This window comes from Ctenopharyngodon idella, chromosome 5, assembly GCF_019924925.1.
Source record: "Ctenopharyngodon idella isolate HZGC_01 chromosome 5, HZGC01, whole genome shotgun sequence".
In the NCBI taxonomy this organism is placed as follows: Eukaryota; Metazoa; Chordata; class Actinopteri; order Cypriniformes; family Xenocyprididae; genus Ctenopharyngodon; species Ctenopharyngodon idella.
Window position 1 is genome coordinate 15,768,225 of NC_067224.1, and position 25,776 is coordinate 15,794,000.

Here is a 25,776-nt window from a genome sequence, read left to right on the forward strand (position 1 = left end):
TGAGCTAATTTTGTGCATAAAATTGCAAAATTTCTCTGTTTAAACGTTTGTTTTGTTATCTATGTTCTATTGTGAATAAAATATTGGCTCATGTGATTTGAAATTCTTTTAGTTTTCATTTTATTCAAATTTAAAAAAAACATCCCAACTTTTCCAGAATTCGGGTTGTACATGATAAACATTTCTTGTACTGTATCACCATTTGATGTTCAAAGTAAAATCTGGGTACTGAAGTAAAACAAACAAACAAGAGAGAGAGAGAGAGATTTGTGAAATGTTAGGTGTACACTATGTAGATAACATCAGACATGGACTGAAATCTTCAAAAAGTGTTTTGATAGAACAGGATTACTGCAGTCATACCTCTCTGGCTCAAGCATCTTTCTGTATTCAACAGTACTTTTTTCCGAACCGTAGGTATTTGAACAACCTTTTCTCTGCAGAGCACCTCTGTGATTTCCAAAGGGCAAAGCCATAAGCATGAAATGAACTGAATTCCTCACATCCCAGGGCAAGGCCAGAACCACCGGTCCCTATTCTGAGCACTCTCTCCCCTCAGAACATCTCTCCTCCGTGGCATGCATGGAAAGCCCTGACCTTTTCAGAAAGTTGAGCACTTTAAATATTTAGGTTTGGGTTATGATGGATCCTTGAAGTGCTAAGCATGTGCAAAGCCTCTGATTAGCACAACTTGTCAGCTTGCCATTTCTTCGCCCGTGTTGAGCGTCACATTGCTCTTTGTTTGACAGACGCACATTTAAACAAACACGGGTACCTGTCGGCGACTGTGCTGGTAGTCTGCTCGCCGAAAAGCACGTAGAGGAGAGGAAAACCACTCCGCTAGCTGACAGTTAATCTAATAGCCTCTGCTGTTCTTCTCCCTTCTTTCTTCTCCTAAATGGGGCTGCTCATGCAGTACAAGGCACGGTGTTAAGATAGCCCAGAGTGGGCCGCACTTAAATGTGATAGGAACAGTGTATAGAAGTGCCAGAGACTGTTACTCGGCTTGTTCTTCAGGCTTGACCTGTGAGAGACCACTGGTGCGGATCTTTCTGTGAAGATAGATAGCTTCAACATTAAATGACTTTCATAGGCACAGTCTGAATGTTAAAACTTGTCCATGGCTGTGAAACACAATGGCAATGTACACATCGCAAAGTTTTGGGAGTGTCAACCACGTTTATTTGCTTGAGGGAATCCATAGATCAAGCATGTTTAAGAGTCAAATCCAGCCACTGGCCCACCTTTACAATTCAGTTTTACAGACTTCAGTTTTGTGTCTCCACTGCGAGTAAACAAATCAGAACACTTCTGTTAATGAACCGTCTACACTGCAAATGTACAAAACTAGTGGTGAATTCCATTTGAAAGTGAACATCATTTACTGAGTCTGGAGGGCAGAACACTTGAAGTGAGCACTCTGAAGGAAGCAGGGCATTACTGTTTATATGTGAATATTTGGAACACTCTGAATAGACACTACTGTTCAAAATTTTGTGGGTCATTAGAGTTTTTAATGTTTTTGAAATAAGTCTCTAATGCTCACCAAGGCTGCATTTATTTGATCAAAAATGCAGTTAAACTGTAATATTGTGAAATATTATTACAATTTACAAGTACATTTCTTAATTTTATCAATGTTGAAAGCAGTTGTGCTGCTTAATATTTTTGTGGAAACCGTGATACCCTTCTTTTAAGATTATTTGATTAATAAAAAGTTCAAAAGAACAGCATTTATTTAAAATAAAAATCTTTGGTAACATTATAAAAGTTCCTACTGTCACTTTTGATTAGTCTAATACACTCTTGCTAAATAAATGTATCAATATAGCACGACTTCAGACGTTGCACGACATTTATGTGATTGAAGTCGAGTCGACGTCAGCTAGTTGATGATGATGTCATTAACGAACAAATAAGGGGCCGTTCACACAAAACGCGTTTTTCCATTCCAATGTGCTCCTTTTCCATTGTTTTTCTATGTAAATACGTGCAAGACGGACGTGTGTATGACCGTTACGCTTGCATCTTTTGCAGCGTCTTGCGCATGACATGGCATTCTAAAAACGCGGCGGTCAAGTTCAAATCAGTTCAACTTTTAAAAAACGTGTCTCGAGACCTTGCGTTTTTTCCCTATTCCACTGGCCGCGTTTCGCGTTTTTTTAAAAGCAAAAATGTGTTGTCGGTGAACGACCTCAAGCCCACAAGCCTATTGCTCCTACATAAGATTATTTTTATCAATTCTTTTGTCTTTGTGTCGTTATATTTCTCACAGATTTCTGCTAATTCTAAATCAGATAAAGTATTATGAATGCATTAGTGAGAGAGCAATTGCGAGTGAATTCTACCTGGCAGCGTCTCTCTACTGATAGTGAAGCTGTGTGTTTTAATTACTAAGAAATATGTGCTAGAACTTTTCAGTTTCTAAGCTATTTTATTGATAAATCACAGAACAGTGTTGACAATAATGATTCTGTATGCGCGCGATCTATCTGCACGTGATCTGCGCGCTACTGCGGGTGTGTGCGTGTTATGTAGCCGCACAGTTTAGAACGGCGACTAACTTACCTGTATAATAATCTGTTTAAAACGTGCATTCACCGATGAATATTGAGCATCCAGATGGTATAATCAAACATATGTGGAGCGCTCTCGGAGTATGCATTTATTTGTCATTAACTGTTAGATACAAAGCGTAAAGGTGGACTTCAAAGATTTCTTATCGTGTTGCGCCCTCTATAGGCCATGACCAGCGACTAGTCAACGTCATGCTTAAAGCGTCATGGCAGAGCATTAAAGTCGACTAGTTGACTAGTCAATCGGTGCAACTGCCAGTATTGGGACATAATTAATATATAGCCTACTTCCCCAGTGAAACATACTTACTCTCTAGCTGAAGTTTGTGAATAGTAACTTTATGCATAGAATACATACAGATATTAGCAAACAAGCACAACATGCAGGCAAACACGGCTGGAGGGTGTCAGCGAGCTGATTTCCGCTGGACTATATGGAATCTGTAAATATATGGCTCATAATGCGTGTAGACTGTTCTCTATGCAGAGGAAGAGCCGAGTCAGCAAGAGTGGTATTAATGCATGAAAAATGAGCCGCACAATAAGACTGAAAGACCACATCACACCAGGCTTATTAAGATAGAGAAGCCAGCTGAATTACCTGCCTGACACTTAGTATTTGTCAGGAAACATTAAAAGACTGGAAACTCAGTGAGGACACATTAGATATTCACTACTATGAAAAAGTGGCTCAGGTTTGACTTATTACCACGTCTTGTCACATAGTGAAACACTGAGATGAGGCTCAACGGTATTACACCTGTACTTTTTGATTGATGACATGAATGAGAAATTTTACTTTATTGACAGATTTTGATTTTCTACTGTTCTTTGCAGGTATGCATCCATACTGTACGCACAAAAGTTAGAGATGCTACACTGACATTGATAAACGGAGGTAGTTAAAAATATGCTTTTAACATCATAGGTGGACACAAACGGAAGTTATTGAGGTGTTTACTAGGTAATTTTACCATGTATCTACACATTCTCTCCTGAAAAAAACCCTCGACCCAGTTTCAAATTTGCACTTAACACTTCCCTGTGGCTCGCGTTCTCATTCATCAAGCATGTTTGTCCCACTGACAAGCTGCAGACCACCGCCTGAATATCAATATCAGCTAAGACAACGACGGCAAGCACCGGGCGAGTAACCTTCAGCTAAATGTCATTCTGCTTAATCCTATTTGAAAATTAAACATTGAAAAAACCTTTAGCGTCTTCACTTCTTCCTCCCAGACCCTCGCCTTCCCTGTTCATTTCGGCACGTCCCTGACATTTGTAAATATTGTGTTTTCCATGTGTTCTCCATTATTTGTTATTTGTTTGTAGCACCGAAGTAATGACTGACCAGAGATGAGAGACTGAGGCCGTTTGACATTTTCCTGTGTTGTTTTCCTTTTGGCACTTTGTGCACATATTTCCTGTACAGTGGTGTAGTCACATTAGCAGAATTTTGGTGAAATTTCACTTGCAAAAAAGGTCCATTGTCTATTGTCAATTGTGTAACAGTATATGGACCACAGCTCAAACATAAGTCACTTTCAAATAGTGATGCGCCGAAATTTCTGCAACTGGAAATATTCGTCCACAAAGGGGGAAAAAATCAGTTTTGGAAACAGCGATTCTCAGTTTTAACTGTCAACATCCAAGTCATGTATTAAAAATGTGGATAAGCTACAACAGGTGGATGGAATGTTGTTCCAGGATCAACAAAGAACATGTTGTACTTTTTAAATTGATGCTAGTAATAGTATGTACATTTTGATCGGCTGAAATATCGAGAGAGGTGTCTTGTTGCTGAAGAACTTTACTAAGAATGGTTTATCACCTGTTAATCAATGAATTCATTTTCGGCTAAATGAAATCTTTAATTCCAGTTTCAGTGATTTGGTAAAAAATTCATTTTGGTGTATTACTTCTTTCTGACAAATCAGCTTTCTGCAGCAATGTGGTGAATCCATATGACAACCTTGAACACAATGCAAAATCTACATGGGGAAGACTTTCACCTTCACCTTCAAATACCCAATCACATGGGTTCCTATTGAAATGACGGCCGCCAAAATTTGCAAAACTTTTACACTCCACCAATGAAGGACGGATTACAAACGAGGGCCAATGGAGCCAGTGTCTTGGGCTTTTGATGGTCAGCTGATGCCCCTTTTCCACCAACACGGTTCTCGTGCGAGTGAATCAACGGTTTCAGTTTCAGTAGAGTGGTGGAACTATGACGTCACTTTGTAAGCCAGTCGGCAGTTAGCATCTCGCTGGTTCTCTCGACAAAAACCCAGTAGATTTTTCCCATACACTGTAAACCCTAATGCTCAAAATACTTAATTGTTTTGAGTAGGACAAACTTAAATTTAACAAATTAGTTCAGTTAAATTAACTTTTATGAGTATTTGGAACTTTCAGAACTGATATATTTTAAGTAAACTGAACTGTTTTATTGTTTTGAGTTGTATGAACTCATTTCTTTTAATTTAGACTAACTGAAGTTTAACTGAAACTGGGCTGGGATTTCTATTTCCCAGCATGCTTTGCCCATGGCACTGGAAAGGGAGAGTAAATGCTAAAATTAACTGTTATATAATGTTTTTTTTGTGCAAAATTAATGGATAAGGGAGATTTAGTAGTGATTAAAGTTTTGTTATGCTAATTTGGAAGAGTTTCTGTTAATGTGGGTTTTTAGAGAGTTACCATCATGGTGAAAAGTGGCGCATGGTGGCTTTGTTTGAGAGCAAATAAGTTACATGTTTTAAGTTGCTGTACTTGTTTAGTAAGCGCTATACCATGCTATTTGTTAACATTTTAGCAAATTAGCAAGTTGGCATTTTTTGAATTTTCTTATTAGGGTTTATAGTGAAGTAAATAACTCATTTGATTTGGAAGACCTCAAAATTAAAAAGTTAATTAACTAAATATTTTATGTTAATTGCTATCAAAGTGTACGAGTTAGCTAACTCAGTACTTCAAGTTAGGAGCAATTGTCATGCATGAGTACTATACAAACCTAAAACTTGATAGTTCTGCTTACTTAAAATTTGGAACATCGTAACTCAAAAAAATTGATGTAACTGATTACCTCAAATTTTTTGAGTTAGCCCAATTTATTCGGGTTTACAGTGTATGCTTTTGGATTATCGCAAAAAATAAGCTCTGTGATAAACAAAAGTTGATGATACTTACACGTTTTGTCCATCAAGATCATTTTCACAGATAAACACAACTTTTATGAAGCCTAAATGCATTTACCATAAGCAAAAAGCTAGGTAGGCTATAAACGAATTACACCAAGGTCCCACGATTTCAATGTCACCACCACTAAGCCTCAGCTCTTTTATTCTTTATCTAAACACATTTTCCTGTAAAGTTTGAATTAGAATTGATTGTAAGAGCTCAATAATAAGCACAACTAGGCTGTAAAAGCGTACTGAGCTTACCTGTCCGGTGTGATGATGTTTTATGTCACCGACAGCCTCTGTAGTCTGATTTATCCACTTGTTAGCAACCGTCATTTTCAAGACACGTAGCAACGTTGAAAAGTCACAGGTAGGGTAATACTGATGTATTTTATCTCATAGAATAAAACATGAAAGCATCTTGAGATTATGTTCTTATTAAGATTAAGTATTTTATGAGATTATGTACCACAGACCTTATTTCAGCCGTTTAACCAAAAACCCATTCAAAAAACCCATTGACTTCGGTACGAAGGAACCGGAAATGCTAAAATGCTAACTCGCTTCTGGGTTTTGGCCTAAAAAAATGTGTCATAGTTCCACCACTCTATATATATCCAAAAAGGATAGATGAGTTTATGTGAGCTGCCGGTTCGCTAGAATCACTCCTGATACTGTGAACAGCAAAACAGAATTGCCAGACTGCTTGCACAAACACCAGAATGCGTACTGTTTGATTTTTGTATAGTCAGGTAAACAATGCGTAGCAATGTTACGTCATCGTTAGTTTCTCAAGTCTTTGGAAACACATGGCTGGTTCGCAACAGGGTCCAGTTCGCCTGGCCAAGAACAGGTTCTGGCTCCAGAACGCAAACCATTCTGGTGGAAAAGGGGTATGAGCAGGGAACAAATATTATTCCCTTTGAAACATCTTATTGAAGATTTGATATTGTGTACTAGTTATATAATACATTGTTGCCTGTTGTACGCCCATGGTATGTTCATTTTCATAATTGCAACTTGATTTCTCACATTTGCAATGTAATTTCTTGTTATTTGGACATTATATCTCACAATTGGGTCTCCGAAGAGGCTGGTGCCCTGAGGCCTCGCTCGAGGACGGCAATCCTTCTACGCCACCAGAGCAGGAGAAAAAGAAAGAGAGACGACAGAAAATAAATGCGCAAACCCACACACACTCATCTGTCGAGCTGTTGCTGTCAGGTTCAGGCCCAGTGGTTCTGTTAAGGTGACTCTGACAGGAGGAAAGAGACGCCGCTCTGATAGGAGACATGCCCGAGAGGCCCCCATGCATCAAACGCACATATTTACATAAACAAATCCTCCCCATATAGACTGTAATTACCACAGTGACACTGCCATCCATAGAGGAGAAAAGAGCTTGTCTGATAGCGACACGTTCACAATGACTGAGGTGGAAGCTCAATCAATGCGGCCACGTCGTGAGTTGCTTTATGCACACGGGTCGAGTCCTTTGATAGGCTTTTGTGCCACTACTGAATATATGGACACCATACATCATCATCTGAGAAGGTGCCGTCCCCTAACACAGAGAAAGATAAAAAGAGGGATGCAAACACTTTGCTAGAAACACAATTGTGTAATGTTGAAAGATGCTCTTTGAGGTGAGGAAATAAACATGGTGTACAGATGATGGCTGTGATTTGATATATATATATACATTTCCTCACTTAGCACCATTTTTCAACCTTGATGTACGATTGTGTACTGAAATAGCAGAATATGTGTTACGACTTGCCTTGTGTGGTCTAAAAATAAAGTGTGTAGACCAGTTTTTCTCAACTAGTGGGTCGCGGAGTGTGCCGTCAAAAAAACAACAACAAACGTAATTGTATGTTTTTTTTCTGACGCGAGGCTTTTATTTTGAAAGATGTGCTTGAAAGCTGTTGACTCTTCTGTCAAACTAAGGCTGCGTTCAGCCCCGACAAAACGTTGCAAAACATTTTTTTAAACGGAAACGGTGGTGCGTTGAACACCATGTTCTGATGACCAAGAGTTGCAACTATGGCAGCTGAGAAGGCCATTCTTTTCAGAGCCTGATGAAATCAGTATAAATACATGTTTAATACTGCAAAATATTACAGTCACTGCCCTTGCCGTCCAGAATAAAAGAGAACATCCCTATCGAGTGAAGGGATTTGTGGAAACTGTGGTTCCTAATTATTGTGATCCAACATTTGCCTCGCATTTCAGGATGAAAAGACAGACATTTCAGATGAAGGATAATCCACTTCTTACCTCAGAGACTGTGTTATGATTATGACCTTATTATTTTTATTGTGAGTATTAGGCTTATCATTATTGATGATCACTATTGTTGTGCTATGATATTGTAATATTTACCATTATATAATCAGAGGAGAATAGAAAATTTTATGAAAGTGTCACTCCAAAATACAATAGCACAAAATATATATATGTATAGTACTTTTATGTTACATTCATACCCATTGTGCGAGCTGTCTCTTTAATACCGCGTGGTTTATGTACTTGTTGTTTCTGATTGGGCTGACATTTTTGACACACCCACCAAACAAGAGAAAACATATCTCAAACCCCGTTGCACACCGTTTCCAGGAAACATGTCGTTCAACCCAGAAACCGTAGCAAAACGTTGCGCACTGGTTTGAGCTTGAACGTACCCTTAGTTTGAGTGCCTGAGAAAAACACGTTTTCCTGATTCAATATCTACGGTCAAATGTTATCAGGCTATATGTCAGTCACTATTCTAACATTATTTTCATAATTTGTTACGAAAAAAAAAAGTGTCTCTCCTCAGAAAAACAAAATTTCCTGTCTTGTCGGATGATATATACTGTAGTGCTCGTAGCATTATACTGTGCAAATGCGACAGAACACGCTGTATGTAACTTCAATTTAAATAAAGCACAAAAAATAAAAAAATAAATAGTAGCATGCAACGTTGTAGTTATGTTGTCAATTAGTAAGTCATTAAATTACCGGTATGATGAATTACAGGTATGATGTTTATTCAGGAGCAGTTTCCATATGTTTCATTAACAGTTGTTACTGTGTATTTACCATGGTAACTGTTGTTTCCATAACCATAAAATGCCACCCGGACCATCCTGACCCCTCAGTAAAGATGAATGTGAAAATAGATTTTAATGATGAAATAGAATATCACAATTGCCAAGTGCATAGGCTTTCAAGCATTAAAGGGGACATGAACTGCATTTTTTATTTTATTTTATAATGTTTCCTGAGGTACACTTATAATGTTAATAAGATTCTTACATCAAAAAATTGTCATAATTTAGAAATAAATGGCCATTTTCTACCCTGATTTTAGTCCTCTGATTTGAATGCTCTGTTTGAAGAGGCATGTCTGCTGTGAGACTTAAGTGTAAACGCACACTGCTGTGATTGGCTGACATCTTTGCATATGGAATAAGTATTACATGTGGAACCCTCTTTTACTACGTTTTTACTGTTACAGCTGTTAACGAATTGTGAAAAGTGTCGATTATTGCATTATATGTAGATCAATTCCCATCCCGTCATATGAAAGGTTGCTGTGATGAGCAGTCGATGACAGTCTGTTGATTGTGTGAATGCAGTGATCTCGTCATTGCAATGCGATTTCTGCACTCTCACCAATGCTTTCACCATAACTAACAATGCAAACATGATGTAAATTACTAATGAGATTATAACTCATTAGCATTAGTTTTGGCAAGTGTCCAGATAAACTCGTAGAGCGTTCTTTGATCGCTTTCTGTATATAATTTAATCACAATTTAAAATGCATAATTACTCAGTACAAAGATTGTTTTTTTTTTTTTTCCCCAAAACTTGGCACTGCACAGTGTCTTGTTGTCTTCTGAGCCATCTTTATCGTTTAGCTTCTGCGTAGACCTGCGTTTGCCTCTCTCGTTATTTACCTACTACATGCGCGATTCAGTGGGCAGGGCTAAACAGGCAGTGATGTAGAAGCAGGCGTTCATCTTCTTCTGCGGAGGCGGTGTTTAGCCACACTATAACGCAATAAAGTGGCACATTCCACAACCTGTCGTTTTGGCAGATTGCCTTCAATATAAGCTGTTTTTAGATTAACCAGAAAGTTTTGAGTTCTGAAACTTACAGGAAGTTTTTATAGTACAATGACCTCTTATATGTCAAAGGATCAAGGGAATTTTGATTTCTCAATTCATGATCTCTTTAATATTAGGCTACTATTGCAACATTTTAGTTAAGGACAGTCTGTTTCACAAAGTCACGTTTGAAAACGATAGCTGTTCTAAAATTGGCTCAAAATATCAAACAACAATGGGCTGAAGCTAATAAAATCTGAGTCTTTCTCACGTTTTTCTGTTAAATCTGTCAACTCCGACTGCCCAAAATCTGCAGACTATTTCTGACTGTAAGCAACTAGCTTTGACTCATCCAGACTGCAAATTGTGGCAAAAATCTGTGCAAGTGTAATCATGTAAGCCACAAAGTGCATTATAGTCTTTAATTTCCAGGTAACCGAATCTGTGTTGTACATGTGTTTTTGAGAGTTGGCCTAACACACATTTCTGTTTGTGAATTGCAGGTGGGAGATGCAGGATGCTGCACCACTAGAGGATGAAGAGAAGATTTTAGTGGATCAGTTAAAGCAAATATACTTCAACAAAAGCCATGAAACATGAACTCTCAGCGTCTATAACAGGAGCACCAAATGACCAGTTTATTGAAATGTAAAAAGTGTACACAAACTCTGTGTTTAAGAACAGCTGCTACAAAGATTGTTAGCACTGATGTACTGTGGTTGTGAAACTACAAATCTTTTAGATGAGTAATAAATAAAAATAAAAACAAAACAAAACATTGTGATCTGTAATAAATCACAAGAAGTCTTTTGATGAAATATGAATCTCTGTATTGAATGCATGCTCAACTGAAAACTAGACTCCATTGATCTGTTATACAAATGATATAACAGTTATGAGGAAATAGATTTTTGGGCATTGTTTGCTGGAAGGGCTGTCCTGTTGTGGGAAATTGAGGTGCTCTAAAGAATAAAGATTAAACAGTGGTTGAAACATATGCATAATATGATCATTGGAAAGAGATTCTTACAGAAACTGAGCCAACAACTCTTAATTTAATCCAGGAAACCTTGTGGAATTTAAACGAGTCCAGAAGTGATTTTTAATGCAGAAATAAGAATTGTAGTCTTTAAATATTTAGTTTTATGAATATTTGAAATTTTTTAACTAAAGTTTGCTTGATTTATTTATTTACATCATTAGCCTACACATTATGAATAAGTCACTGACTGACATGCAAATACCAATTGTTATTAAAAAAAAAGAGGAAAAATGTTTTATGCGAAGTCTATTTATTTATTTTTCATTTTATTTATTTATTTATTTTTTTAAATGTCTGCAGTTCATTTACAGTGATTAATTTTGCACTATATCCATGTGATTATGTATTGATTCATTCACAAAGACATGCTATATTTTCTTTCAGGAGATTTAAACCGTATTTAATACACAATACAAAAACGATATCAAAAACATCATTAGCTGAAGCTTATTACCTATTATTGAAATGAAAACGTTTGTATAGCATATATCAGTACGTTTAGTACAGATCTTCTGTGTCTGTGTGAAAAGCGGCGCTGTCTGTTTAAATCCCGCCAATCAGCTGAAACGTGTGTAAAACGCTTCCGTTTCCGAGGAGACGGGAGCGTTTCTTCCTGTTTGGCAGAAGGAGGAAGCAGGATGTGTGAAATCTCACATGTGCTTGTTGTTATGGTACGTGAGCGGAGCGACATGCATGCAAATACATATTTACCTCTCCCACCGTCTTCATTTAGCTCTTCAGAAGGGTGATCAGTATCGCTGCTTTAAATATCCGTGCTTCGTGAAGTTATTGTCCCATTTGTGGAATGAGCAGTTGTTTATAAACATTGGCTGGTGTCCATGAAGTCCATGCAGATGAGTCTTTTAACCTGTTTACATGCTCCGGTCATGTCAGAAACAAAAGATTGCTGCTTTCACTCTGTTTCTCTGAATGCAGACACTGATATTTAGGTGTTATGTGAGTCTCTCACGTCAGCACGCTTGGTTATGGACCTTTATCAAACTGTTAGCTTAAGGCTAGTTATCATCATAACACACAGCCAGCACTGTCTGATCAAAGTGCACTGTCATTAAAATAGGATTCAATTTAATACAATGACTTTTATGTTTGACTGCTTACACATGAACAGAGTCCAGCATTAAAACCATGACACTAGCATTAGTCTGGCTCTAAAAGCTACATAGCTCAACAAGTCAACACTGTCAGTATTTATGCATTTAGTTTAAAAAGTCTATATACATACACTGGCTTTTTGGGGTTGGGGACAAATTTACGTTGTCCGAAACATCAATGATATAATAGATATTTCTAAACATATGTTAATTAACAATGACGTGGTGTTGAGCAGTTCACTTTTACTTTCATTTCTTCAAGTATACGAAGATTGAATTACAACAGTTGTTTACAGTTCTTATAGTTTATTATTATTATTATTTATGACATCTGTAGCAGTTTGACAGTAATATTGATGTAAGTTTGCACGACTACTATAATAATTTATGTAAAGTAATGCATGTACAGTGTGATAACAGGCAGACTTGTTTTGACACTATGCGTGCTTAACATTACAAGTGTGTTGCTTTGTAATTTAATTTAATATTAGTAAATTTACTTATTCTAATCATTTTTATTCTTTTCAATCAGGGTGATGTGCTGTAATATTTCTTTAGTGGTGTGTCCATGCCTATTAGAGACAGCAGCTTCCTCCTCTGTTTAGTTTGGATAACTATGGCCCAGCTTTTGGCACAAGAAGAAAAAGAAAAGACTACTGCACTAAAAGGTAAAGCCATATATATATAATTATATATTTTTAGGGCTGGGTAAAAAATATTGATTTCTCGATTTTAGTTGATTCTCATTTTTACGAATCGATATTGATTCTTAAATCCCAAGAATCGATTAGACTATCCTGTTTTCAGTTGATGAATGAACGAATCATTGTAGCGAGCCTCCCATCCAATAAATCACAATAATCTTTGTGCTTTGTTACTTTTGATATGAAACAAAGTCTCAGATTTAAAATGACGTCCATTTTATTATGAAATTCAAAAAATAAATACAGTTTTGGCGCTGTTTAATGTGGCGTGACAGAACGCTGAAGTGCATCAGTTCAAGAGAAGCGGCAGCACGATGCACACGTGAACCGATCATCTCCCCCGCTTTAATACCAGTTACAGTGCAAAATAAACATGAATGAACATCTGAAGGTATGTTAAAAGATACAGTAGAACTAACCTAAATCCATATCTTGTCACGTGTAATCGCTCAATCAGTGTTTCAACCGCGGAAAGACTTCAATAAAACAGCTTGTAAACAATGTCACGTAACGTCACATTTACCTTAGAAAAACCATATTCAGTGACCATAAACGTTAATCATATATACACACACATGTAATCAATAAAAAAAAGTAACTGTAGTCTGATTACTAGTATTTTAAAATGTAATATAATTACAACAAGTACTTAACTTTTTGGAATATAGTTATGTAATCCAGATTACATTCAATCAGTTACTACCCAGCAATATGAATGGATGAATGTATAGATTGAAACCGGTGATTGCATTGTACGAGAATAGAATAACTATTATTATTTACTTGTTTATATATTTATTTGTTTTATAGATTTATTGTCCAGGATAGATTTAGACGAGCTGATGAAAAAAGACGAACCTCCTTTGGACTTTCCTGACACTCTGGAAGGGTTTGAATATGCCTTCAATGAACGTAAGACCTTTTGCTTGTCTTTACTCTAAACTTTTTTAGACACAGTAAATTATTTTTCACTATGACATACATTCCAGATAGACAATCAAATAGCATTTCAGCTTGTACCTTAATAACATCATTTTGTACCTTGTCTGCGGTTCCGAAGGTTTGAATGCATTAGAAGTGTGCCGTTGGTTTCATTGGATATTGACAGCAGGCAGCAGGCTGTGATAGCGCTGTCTGTTTCAGAGTCTCTGGAGTCTGTGGCAGCTGAATGGACAAGTTGTGCATGCTATGGGCTGTCAGTGGCTTACTCAGCCTTGTGCTCTGTTTGACGGCTAGATTTGCATAACCTTGCTCTTCTCTCTAAAACGCCTCCTGTTAGCGTCTGGAATACCTTATATCAGTCTCTCAGTGAAGAGTATCACTTTTACTCGATTTTATAAGAAAGTTTCACTTTGTAACTTCTTTTCTCACTCTCTGAGATGAATGTAAAAAATGACCATTGAGCCAAAGTATAGTCCTAAATATTAACTTCTTGATGCAAGATTTTTGTCGCAAAATATGGCCTAAAAGTTAACCAGTGGGGTGCATAGCCTTTAGAAAAAGTTGACCGTTAAACAAAATATTATGAGACAAATGCCAATGGTGATGCTATGTTATAGCAATAATCATTAAAGAAACATCAAAAATAAAAAAATAAAATTTTTCAAAGTTGTAAAGATTATTGGAGTAAGTTCTACAAGAAAATACTTTGTTTTTCTACTTCTAAATTTCACACTTCATTTATTGTGTTACTTGCTGTTTCATTGTAATTGTTTGTGAAATTAACTAGCAATTTTTTGAGTGAAAATAGTTTTTTTTTAATATTTGTAAACAGTTGGTTTCTGGTTATTGATAAATGTTTAATAAATTAAAGTCAAATATTAGGTTAATTTTAATTAATAATTTCAATAGTTTTGTTAACAGGGTTGTAGTTAAGCTTCACAAATGTCATGATTTTATCAAAAAGCTGACATTGTTTTTTTTTTTTTTTTTTGAAACAGTAGAGGTCAAGACCAGACATTCATGATTTTAAGGGGAAGAATATGTTATTTGATGTGTTTAAAATCACCTACTTTTATTTTTTTCTAATATATGTAATAGATATTTTGTTTTAGAAAAACATTTATTGCCTTAAAAAGGGGACACCACAGTGTACCCTGTTTGTGGAAATTGCTTTTTATTTTTATTTTTTTGTGTTTTTCTCTCTCTGTCTTCTTCTTCTTCTTCTTCTTCTTCTTCTTTTATCTGTGATCTAATGAGATAACCCCACAAGAAATGTGTATGCATTTGAGATGAATGCTTTTTCTTTCCAAATCATGTGGCATGATGACTTCATCCCAGTCCGCCCTCAGCTCGTTCATTATTGGAAATCCAAGGTTATGTATACCTCATTAAGCTAAAAATCGAGAAAGCATGCTAATTATGCCAGGTTAAAGCAGGGAGAATAAGTTGAAGGGGGGTATTCCTCAGAGAGCCTGTGTTATGAAGACGATGGAGCTGAACTTCCACTGCATGTTGGTTTCATTAGATCCTCTCTTCCTTCTGTTAGGCACTTCTGGCAGTAGTGTTTCTCTTCACCCCTTTGTGAATGCATAATTGATTTTTAAAGGTACTTTTTTGTTCTAGCTCTCTCCCATTCCACCGCATCTCTCATTCTTTTTCTAATGCTCTTTTTTCCCCATTCTATCTCAAAGTAGCGGCCATGCTTTCAGAGTTCAGTGTTGATCTACGGCCTTTTAGCGCTACGTGTTGTTGAACAGCTAACGATGAAAGCGAATAGTGTAATACTTTCTGAGTTAGCCATGTTGGATTTATCGCCTGCTAACTGTGCAAAAAGTGCCGGAGCTTTGAGAATGTGGGGAATGAAAGTGCTTATGCAATCTTTTATCTTCAAAGCTGTTTTTCTTTTTGCAGAGCCATGCGCTAGGGGTAATTGCAAAAGTATGAGGCCCCTAGGCTATTTGGGTTAAGTGTGTATGCTTTGAGTATTTTAACTTCACGCATTGGCAATCAGAGAGGTCACAATTAGATTTAACACTGGTTTTAGGCTTCATTATGCCTCTGTGTCAACAGCAGAATAGATGGGCCTATCTTTCTAAAGAATCATTTTTAGAAATGCTAGCAGGCACTTTCTAATCTATGTTTTTCAGTGTTGTATTGTTTTGTGGATTAGAATTGTATTACTAGGAATTTTTGGTGTCCTGATCCCTTAAAAAAGTTTTGTGGTAGAGGTAGTAATATTTGACCAGTCACAGGTGAAGAAAATGTCATTGATCATCTCCTAACAAGGCCACATATTAAGGCCTGGGTAGATTAGATGGTAAGCAAACAATCGGTTCTTGTAAACAATGTGTTGGATGCAGGAATAAAGATCTGAGTGCCTTTGTCAAGTGCCAAATTGTTATGGCAAGGTGACTGGGTCAGAGTATCTCTGAAACGGCAAGGCTTGTGGGTTGCTCCTGGTCAGCAGTGGTGAGACTTTACTAATGGGACAAATCAAAAACCGGCGACAGGGTGTTGGGCACATCGATGCACAAGGGCAACGAAGGCTATCCTGTCTGGTCCGAGCCAATAGAAGATCTACTGTGGAACAAGTCACACAAAATTTTAATGATGGTTATCGGAGGAATATGTCACAGCACATATTGCATCACACTCTGCTGCGTAGCTGGAGACCAATCAGAGTGCCTATCATGACCCCTGTCCACCGTCGAAAGCTCCTACAATGGGCATGTGAGCGTCAGAACTGGACCTTAGAACAGTGGAAGAAGGTCGCCTGGTTTGATGAGTCCGTTTTCTTTTACATCACGAGGACGGCTATGTAAGTGTGTGCTGTTTACCTGGGGAAGTGATAGCACTGGGATGCACTGTGGGATGACAACAAGCCGGTGGAGGGAGCGTGATGCTCTGGGCAAACCCTGGGTCCGGCCATTCACGTGGATGGAAATTTGATATGTGCCACCTACCTAAACATTGTTGCAGACCAGGTACACTCCTTCATGACAATGGTGTTCCCTGGTGGAAGTGGACTCTTTCAGCAGCATAATGCACCCTCCCACACTGCACACATTGTTCAGGAATGGTTTAAGGAACTTGTTGAAGAGTTCAGTCCAATTGAGCATCTATGGGATGTGCTGAACCAACAAATTTGATCCATGGCGGCTCCACCTCGCAACCTACAGGACTAAAAATAATCTGCTGTTAATGTCTTGGTGTCAGATACCAAAGGACACCTTCAGGGGTCTTGTAGAGTCCATGCCTTGGTGGGTCGACGCTGTTTTTGGCAGCACGCAGAGGACCAACAGCATATTAGGCAGGTGGTCATAATGTTTTGGCTCATTGGTTTATACAGTCATGTGAAAAAGAAAGTACATCCTTATGAATTCTATGGTTTTACATACACTATATTGCCAAAAGTATTGGGACACCCCTCCAAATCATAGAATTTAGGTGTTCCAATCACTTCCATGGCCACAGGTGTATAAAGTCAAGCACCTAGGCATGCAGACTGCTTCTACAAACATTTGTGAAAGAATGGGTCGCTCTCAGGAGCTCAGTGAATTCAAGCATGGTACCGTGATAGGTTGCCACCTGTGCAATAAGTCCATTTGTGAAATTTCCTCACTACTAAATATTCCACAGTCAACTGTTAGTGGTATCATAACAAAGTGGAAGCAATTAAGAACAACAGCAACTCAGCCACGAAGTAGTAGGCCACATAAAAGTCGCCAACAGTGCGCAGATGTCGCCAACTTTCTGCAGAGTCAATAGCTACAGACCTCCAAACTTTGTGTGGCCTTCAGATTAGCTCAAGAACAGTGCGTAGAGAGCTTCATGGAATGCGTTTCCATGGCCGAGCAAGTGCAATGCAGAACGTCGGATACAATGGTGTAAAGCACACCGCCACTGGACTCTAGAGCAGTGGAGACGTGTTCTCTGGAGTGACGAATCGCACTTCTCTGTCTGGCAATCCGATGGATGAGTCTGGGTTTGGTGGTTGCCAGGAGGACGGTACTTGCCTGACTGCATCGTGCCAAGTGTAAAGTTTGGTAGAGGGGGGATTATGGTGTGGGGTTGTTTTTCAGGGGTTGGCCCCTTAGTTCCAGTGAAAGGAACTCTTAATGCTTCAGCATACCAAGACATTTTGGACAATTTCATGCTCCCAACTTTGTGGGAACAGTTTGGGGATGGCTTCTTCCTGTTCCAACATGACTGCGCACTAGTGCACAAAGGTCCATAAAGACATGGATGAGTGAGTTTGGTGTGGAGGAACTTGACTGGCCTGCACAGAATCCTGACCTCAACCCGATAGAACACCTTTGGGATGAATTAGAGTGGAGACTGCGAGCCGGGCCTTCTCGCCAACATCACTACCTGACCTCACAAATGCGCTTCTAGAAGAATGGTCAAAAATTCCCATAAACACACTCCTAAACCTTGTGGAAAGAAGAGTTCCAGAAGAGTTGAAGAGTCTTCCCAGAAGAGTTGAAGCTGTTATAGCTGCAAAGGGTGGGCCAACTCCATATTAAACCCTATGGATTAAGAATGGGATGTCATTAAAGTTCATGTGCACGTAAAGGCAAGCATCCCAAAACTTTTGGCAATATAGTGTATCAGGACATAAAAAAGCATCTGGTCTTCAGCAGGTCATAAAATTAGGTAAATAGAAAAGAATGCCAAAAGGGAGACGCCATGTGTGATAAACTAAGTACACCCTATGATTTAATTACTTGTAGAACCACCTTTAGCAGCAAGTAATCATTTTCTATATGATTTTATTAGTCTCTCACATCATTGTGGAGGAATTTTGGCAAACTCTTCTGTTCATTGAGGTTTGTGGGCATCTGTTTATGAACAGCTCTCTTAAGGTCCCACCAAAGCATTTCAATTGGGTTGATGTCTGGACTTTGACTGGGCCATTACAGCACCTTGATTCTTTTCTTTTTCAGCCATTCTATTGTAGATTTGCTGGTGTGCTTAGGATCATTGTCCTGTTACACGACCCAATTTCGGCCAAGCTTTAGCTGTCAGACAGATGGCCTCACATTTGACTCTGGAATACTTCGGTATGCAGAGGAGTTCATAGTCGACTCAATGACTGCAAGGTGCCCAGGACCTGTGGCTGCAAACAAGATACAACTTTGCAAACCTAAGCCATATTCTTTTTGGCTTTCTCCTGGTAACCTTCTAAACAAGCCATACTTGTCCCGTCTTTTTCTAATTGTACTGTCCTGAACTTTAACATTTAATATGCTATCTGAGGCCTGTAGAGTATGACCTCATACCTATCCCATACGTATCTCATAGGTTTTTTGCGGTTTCTCTGAGCAGTGCATGGTCTGACCTTGGGGTGAATTTGCTGGGACGTCCACTACTGGGAAGATTTGTAACTGTCTTGAATGTTTCAGCTTGTTAATAATCTTCCTCACTGTAGAATGATGGGCTACAAATTGTTTGGAAATGGCCTTGTAACCCTTCCTAGATTGATGGACAGCAACAATTGCTTCTCTAAGATCATTGCTGATGTATTTCCACCTTAGCAGTTAACAAACACCTGAATGCTCCAAACCAGCAAACTGCCAAAACTTATGCTTTTAAAGAGGTGATCACACTTACTGATGATCAGTTAATCAAAGGCATTTGGTTAGCAGTGCCTGACTGCTACTTGCCCTCTTAATTCCTATGGAAGCAATAAAGGTTGTACTTTATTTGTCACACATGGCTTCTCCATTTTGGTCTAGTTTTTGTTAAATAAACCATGACACTGTGTAATATGTCGTGTGTTGTTGTTCATCTGAGGTTGTATTTATCTAATTTATTTTTTTATTTTTTTTATTATGTCCTGCTACGTAAAACCACATTTTTCACATGACTGTATAACATATAACATACACTACAGTTCAAACATTTGGGGTCAGTAAGATTTATTTATTTTTATTTTTTAAAGAAATTATTAAAATGATCAGAAGTGTGGTTAAAGACAATTATACTGTTACAAAAGATTTATGTCAAATAAATGCTGATGAATTTTCTATTCATCAAAGACTGTTTTACTGTATGTTTGATTAAAAATAATAATAATAAATGCAGCCTTGGTGAACTTATAAGAGAGTTCTTTCAGGGTTGAATAGCTGAGCTGGATGAGTGCAGACAGCACTATAATATAATCTAGTATACATTATCTCTCTCTCTCTCTCTCTCTCTCTATATATATATATATATATATACAAACCCGATTCCAAAAAAGTTGGGACACTGTAGAAATTGTGAGGAATGCAATAATTTACAAATCTCATAAACTTATATTTTATTCACAATAGAATATAGATAACATATCAAATGTTGAAAGTGAGACATTTTGAAATGTCATGCCAAATATTGGCTCATTTTGGATTTAATGAGAGCTACACATTCCAAAAAAGTTGGGACAGGTAGCAATAAGAGGCTGGAAAAATTAAATGTACATATAAGGAACAGCTGGAGGACCAATTTGCAACTTATTAGGTCAATTGGCAACATGATTGGGTATAAAAAGAGCCTCTCAGAGTGGCAGTGTCTCTCAGAAATCAAGATGGGCAGAGGATCACCAATTCCCCCAATGCTGCGGTGAAAAATAGTGGAGCAATATCAGAAAGGAGTTTCTCAGAGAAAAATTGCAAAGAGTTTGAAGTTATCATCATCTACAGTGCATAATATCATCCAAAGATTCAGAGAATCTGGAACAATCTCTGTGCGTAAGGGTCAAGGCTGGAAAACCATACTGGATGCCCGTGATCTTCGGGCCCTTAGACGGCACTGCATCACATACAGGAATGCTACTGTAATGGAAATCACAACATGGGCTCAGGAATACTTCCAGAAAACATTGTCGGTGAACACAATCCACTGTGCCATTCACCGTTGCTGGCTAAAACTCTTTAGGTCAAATAAGAAGCCATATCTAAACATGATCCAGAAGCGCAGGCATTTTCTCTGGGCCAAGGCTCATTTAAAATGGACTGTGGCAAAGTGGAAAACTGTTCTGTGGTCAGAATCAAAATTTGAAGTTCTTTTTGGAAAACTGGGACGCCATGTCATCCGGACTAAAGAGGACAAGAACAACCCAAGTTGTTATCAGCGCTCAGTTCAGAAGCCTGCATCTCTGATAGTATGGGATTGCATGAGTGCGTGTGGCATGGGCAGCTTACACATCTGGAAAGGCACCATCAATGCTGAAAGGTATATCCAAGTTCTAGAACAAAATATGCTCCCATCCAGACGTCGTCTCTTTCAGGGAAGACCTTGCATTTTCCAACATGACAATGCCAGACCACATACTGCATCAATTACATCCGGGTACTGAAATGGCCAGCCTGCAGTCCAGATCTTTCACCCATAGAAAACATTTGGCGCATCATAAAGAGGAAGATGCGACAAAGAAGACCTAAGACAGTTGAGCAACTAGAAGCCTGCATTAGACAAGAATGGGACAACATTCCTATTCCTAAACTTGAGCAACTTGTCTCCCCAGTCCCCAGATGTTTGCAGACTGTTATAAAAAGAAGAGGGGATGCCACACATTGGTAAACATGGCCTTGTCCCAACTTTTTTGAGATGTGTTGATGCCATGAAATTTAAAATCAACTTATTTTTCCCTTAAAATGATACATTTTCTCAGTTTAAACATTTGATATGTCATCTATGTTGTATTCTGAATAAAATATTGAAATTTGAAACTTCCACATCATTGCATTCCTTTTTTATTCACAATTTGTACAATGTCCCAACTTTTTTGGAATCGGGTTTGTATATGTATGTATGTATGTATATATGTGTGTGTATATATATATATATATATATATATATATATATATATATATATATATATATATATATATAAAATGCTTTTGTCCAAAAGTGGATGGCAAATACGCCACTCATTCAGCCTCTTCCTCTGAAACACCATTAGTGTTAACCCAGTATGTTGTTGTTGTTGTTGTTTACCTCATCCACCTCAGCAGCTGTTTAGCAGCATCAGTACTTGGCAAAGGCCAGGCCTTATTGTCCAGCCTTGGCAGAACAGTGGCATTCAAGTGGGTCACTTTGAATGAAGTCGGCTGGCCCGCTCTCAAATGAGCCCCTCAAAGGATGCTCATAGGAGGGAACAGTTGCAGTGGTCCAGTTACACTCACGCACACTCTCGGATCTCTGGTGGCTTGAGGTACAGTGGCGGAGAGACCGCTATTGCTGCACCAGCTGTCTGAGGAAGGCCTGCCAGACGTCCCAGAAGGCCGAAGTAAGGGGGACAGGAGAGGCGTTAGCCGTTCGCAGGCCTTGTACCTGCCAGATGGGGGGATGCCAGCCAAACGCATTTAATTGCATGAAGGGGAATGATGCACATCAAGCAGGCCTGAGGTTCTGAACTGAAGGTCACAGACGGTGTGCTGCTCCTGATAGGTAGAAAGACTTCTGCAGGCTGTTTATGGACAGCCCTTAGTACTAAAGCTTTCAGTCTATTCAAAAGTGTTTCATTGGATCCAGACTACTAAATTAGAATTGGGTTGGCTGAGGTGTTTGAGGCCCCTCAAACTGCAGGTGCAAATGGTTGCTGAATGTAAAAGTAAAGAGTGATTCACATAAGTTCAAGCCTGCCAATGTTGTGCCCTTGCTGAGAAAACAACAAGGCTTTCAAGTGTGTGATGGCCAATCAGAGACGTCTTACTTTTATGTTAGAAAACATTCTTTTCTTGTTGGCTCACAAAAGCTTTGGCTTCATGCCTTCCCTCACGCTCCACTTCAAGATACTCTGCACTAATATTGCCCTTAATATTCCCTTCATCTGTAGTTAAAGTGGAACTGTGGGAGAAATGTTATAGGGAGATAAAAGGTAATAAAGACAAATGCATCCAGTCTCAGGCACAAACAGGACATCAAAGTGGGCAGTGTGACTTTATTGGGAATAGAGAGCAGAATATGGGTGGGGCAACTTTCTTAATGAGTTATAACCTGTTTGTTTATGGAAGACACTGCGTAAACAAGCCAAATTTGGATATTCTCAGCCTTTTAAAGATGTCACTTTTTATGATTTTGTCAAAAATGTTAAAATTATGTATTTTTATTTTCTGTAGATGGTCAGTTAAGACACATAAACACAGGAGAGCCGTTTGTCTTCAACTACAAGGAGGACCTGCATAGATGGAACCAGAAAAGATATGAAGCACTGGGAGAGGTAATGTTTATATTTGATAACATTTTAAATAAGAATGTGATATTTTGTTATCTTCATAGATCATAGTGGGAATTATTTGTTCATTAATTCAATAGTATAGAACATCTTTGATTAAATATGATCTAACTGAATATTAATTTGACTGTTACTTAAAAGTATGCATTTATTTACACTACTGGTCAAACGTTTGGGGTCAGTAAGTGTTTTTTTTTTTTAAATCTGAAATAAATTAATATTTTAGTTCACCAAGGGTGCAATAAATTGATCAAAAGTGACAGTAAAAACACGTTATATGGTAACACAAGATTTCTGTTTCAAATTATGTTCTTTGGCACTTTCTATTCATAAAAGAATAATAAAAATTTATGGTAACACTTTATTTTAGGGTCTTTTAACTAGTATATTGGCTATTTATTAGTACGTATTAAGCACATATTAATACCTTATTCTACATGACCTTATTCTATATTCTTAATCCTACCCAATACCTAACTTGACAACTACCTTACGAACTATTAATAAACAGTAAATTAGGAGTTTATTGAGGGAAAAGGCGTTAAGTTTATATGTGTTCCCTATACTAAAGTGTTACCAAATTTATATATATATATATTATTAAATATATAATTATATATATATATATATATATATATATGATTATATATTTAATAATAATACTAAAAAAAATTGCACCAAATCAGCATATTAGAATGATTTCTGGTTTGCTTCACAGGCATAAATTACATTTTAAAATATTTTAAAATAGAAAACAATTACTTTAAATTGTAATAATATTTCACAATATTTCTGTTTTTAGTGTATTTTAGATCAAATATGTGGCATTTAGTTAATTAGCGAGTTTGTGAATGAATGAGTGAATGAATTTCCAGATTATATATCTTGACATTTTTTTGTTTGTTTGCTGGTTATTTGCAGTTTGCAGCTTTAAATAATAAAAACATTACATTCGAAAAAAAAAGAAAAAAGAAAAAAAAAGGGTAAATTCATATACATGCACAAGACTTTTGCATGTATATGAAGTTTTGACAGACATATCATACAGGTATTTTTTCAAAGTTACACACCACCACCAAAGTTTTAAACCATTGTTTTAGAGCAGTGGTGTATTGATATTTGTGTAGGCCGTCAATCATGTTCACATGGATTTTTGAATGTGATTTCAGACATTTTGGACCTGGTGAATAGGTGTGACTAGGGTCTCTCTGATACAATATAGAGCATCTTTCATCATGTTTTTTTTTTTTTTTTTTTTTTTGTGAGTTTTGTCAGAGCAAACTCTGCTGTGCTCTGATTTACAGCACTCTCACTGTTCACACCTTCATGCTTTACCAACCATTACTTTCCCCAACCTCGTTCTACTGTCACGCTCCAGGGCTGTGTGCATGTTACAGGGTTTAAGAGTGTTGATTGTTCGTATTCTGATGTGTATCACTTGTTGGCTTATTAGAATATTTGTGTGTACTTGTGTGTGCCTTCAGGATTTCTGGGAAGTTTTTCTTTCTACTGTAACCTGCGTGTACATGGCTTCGAAAGTTCAAATGCAGTTCACAGAGTCTTAAGTTAATTTGTGTATACATGCACTTAATTATCTTTGCTCATTTACATCTGTATTCTTTGGCTCTATTTGTAGTGCGTATTCGTTTGATGTTCAAAGGAAAGAAATTGACTCTTTTAGGATTATGTGAGTGTTTTATTTCTGGTCCAGGTATGATCCTATGAGAAATGTCCCTTTAAGAACAAAACAAAAACACTTCTCTCCTATTATCATTGCAAATCTGTGTACGTGGCTAAAAACATAAAGCTAAAGTTATGGAGCAGAACAGCGGGTGACCAGATTTCATGAACTTCTGTTGAGTGAATTCAAAATAGAATGGAAGTGAAAGCAGGTTGGGTTTTGTGATGTTGTTTTGAATGTTAAAGGATTCGGTTGTGCAATGTTAGATTCTTTTGATGTATGTGTGCAATATAGATGCATGCAATATCAAATCGCATTTGTGGCACCTGATATTAAAGTATTGTTTGCGTTATCCTACATTCATTAAACAGTCTAGAAAGAAAATAGTAATACCTTATCCCTTAAGTCATGTCTAGCTACCCTGCATAAATATACTGGATGTACAACCTGTGCCAATGATGTTTATCATTGTTCTAAAGTTCAACACAGACATCGGCAGTAAGATGCTTTCTTGTAAGTCTAGTCCCAGTCTAAAATGCATGTTTAAGCTGTTTTAACTGAAAACAACTTGCACTGACATATCTTAAAACATGTCAATGCCATTGTTTTGTCTCAAGATGCACACCAGTGTTTTTTTTCTTTTTTTTTCTAAGGCAGTTTATAAAAGCCACTTAAATGCCCAGATTGAACTAAAAGCCTAATCGTGGCTTAATCTAAGCCCTGTCTGTGAAACCGGGCCTTTGTATATGCTTCCATACTAATATCATGTTTTCTCGACCATTTACTTTAGCAATGCCATTTTATTTTAATAATTAATTTATTTTATTCACAGTGACTCAGCTCAACTAATGGTCCAAATGCACTGGTTTTGTTGACCAATATGAATCGGAGGCTTTCATGCAAGGAAGCTCTGGCAAAGACAAACTCACCTTTCAAACAAAATGATCAAGAATTTTACCCACAAAATTCCATATTAAAGAATTCCATATTGGTTTTTTGAACATTTACCTCTAATAATACATTTCTATATTGTAATTTGTATGGTATTGTTTGAAGTACCATCATTTAAATACCATGGTTAAATGGTGGAAAATGTTAATCAACATGATGTAATAACAATTGATGTTGTAATAATAATAAGCATGATGTTGTATATAATTATGATAATTAGAACAAAATCAGACCTGTTTCTCTCCTTGGATGTTTATTTACTTAAT

The 25,776-nt window shown here is 37.5% G+C and overlaps 2 protein-coding genes across 5 annotated transcripts in view; both read left to right on the top strand.

Annotated features, from left to right (window-relative positions):
• kiaa0825 (KIAA0825 ortholog) overlaps positions 1–10,634 on the top strand; it is a 178,744-nt gene extending 168,110 nt beyond the window's left edge. The window contains exon 20 of the mRNA XM_051895763.1: positions 10,362–10,634. Within this exon, the coding sequence (XP_051751723.1) occupies positions 10,362–10,458 (97 nt within the window). The 3' untranslated portion in view covers positions 10,459–10,634. The remainder of the gene's footprint in view (positions 1–10,361) is intronic.
• Positions 10,635–11,411: 777 nt separating this feature from the next.
• fam172a (family with sequence similarity 172 member A) overlaps positions 11,412–25,776 on the top strand; it is a 194,344-nt gene continuing 179,979 nt past the window's right edge. For 2 of the 4 annotated variants that reach the window (XM_051895764.1, XM_051895768.1), the window contains exons 1-4: positions 11,412–11,571; positions 12,545–12,680; positions 13,527–13,628; positions 22,763–22,863. In XM_051895764.1, coding sequence (XP_051751724.1) covers positions 12,581–12,680; positions 13,527–13,628; positions 22,763–22,863 — 303 coding nt within the window. In that variant the 5' untranslated portion in view covers positions 11,412–11,571; positions 12,545–12,580. Of the gene's footprint in view, positions 11,572–11,623; positions 11,858–11,922; positions 12,371–12,544; positions 12,681–13,526; positions 13,629–22,762; positions 22,864–25,776 lie in introns of those variants that run through there. The other 2 variants (XM_051895767.1, XM_051895766.1) reach the window with 2 other exon arrangements.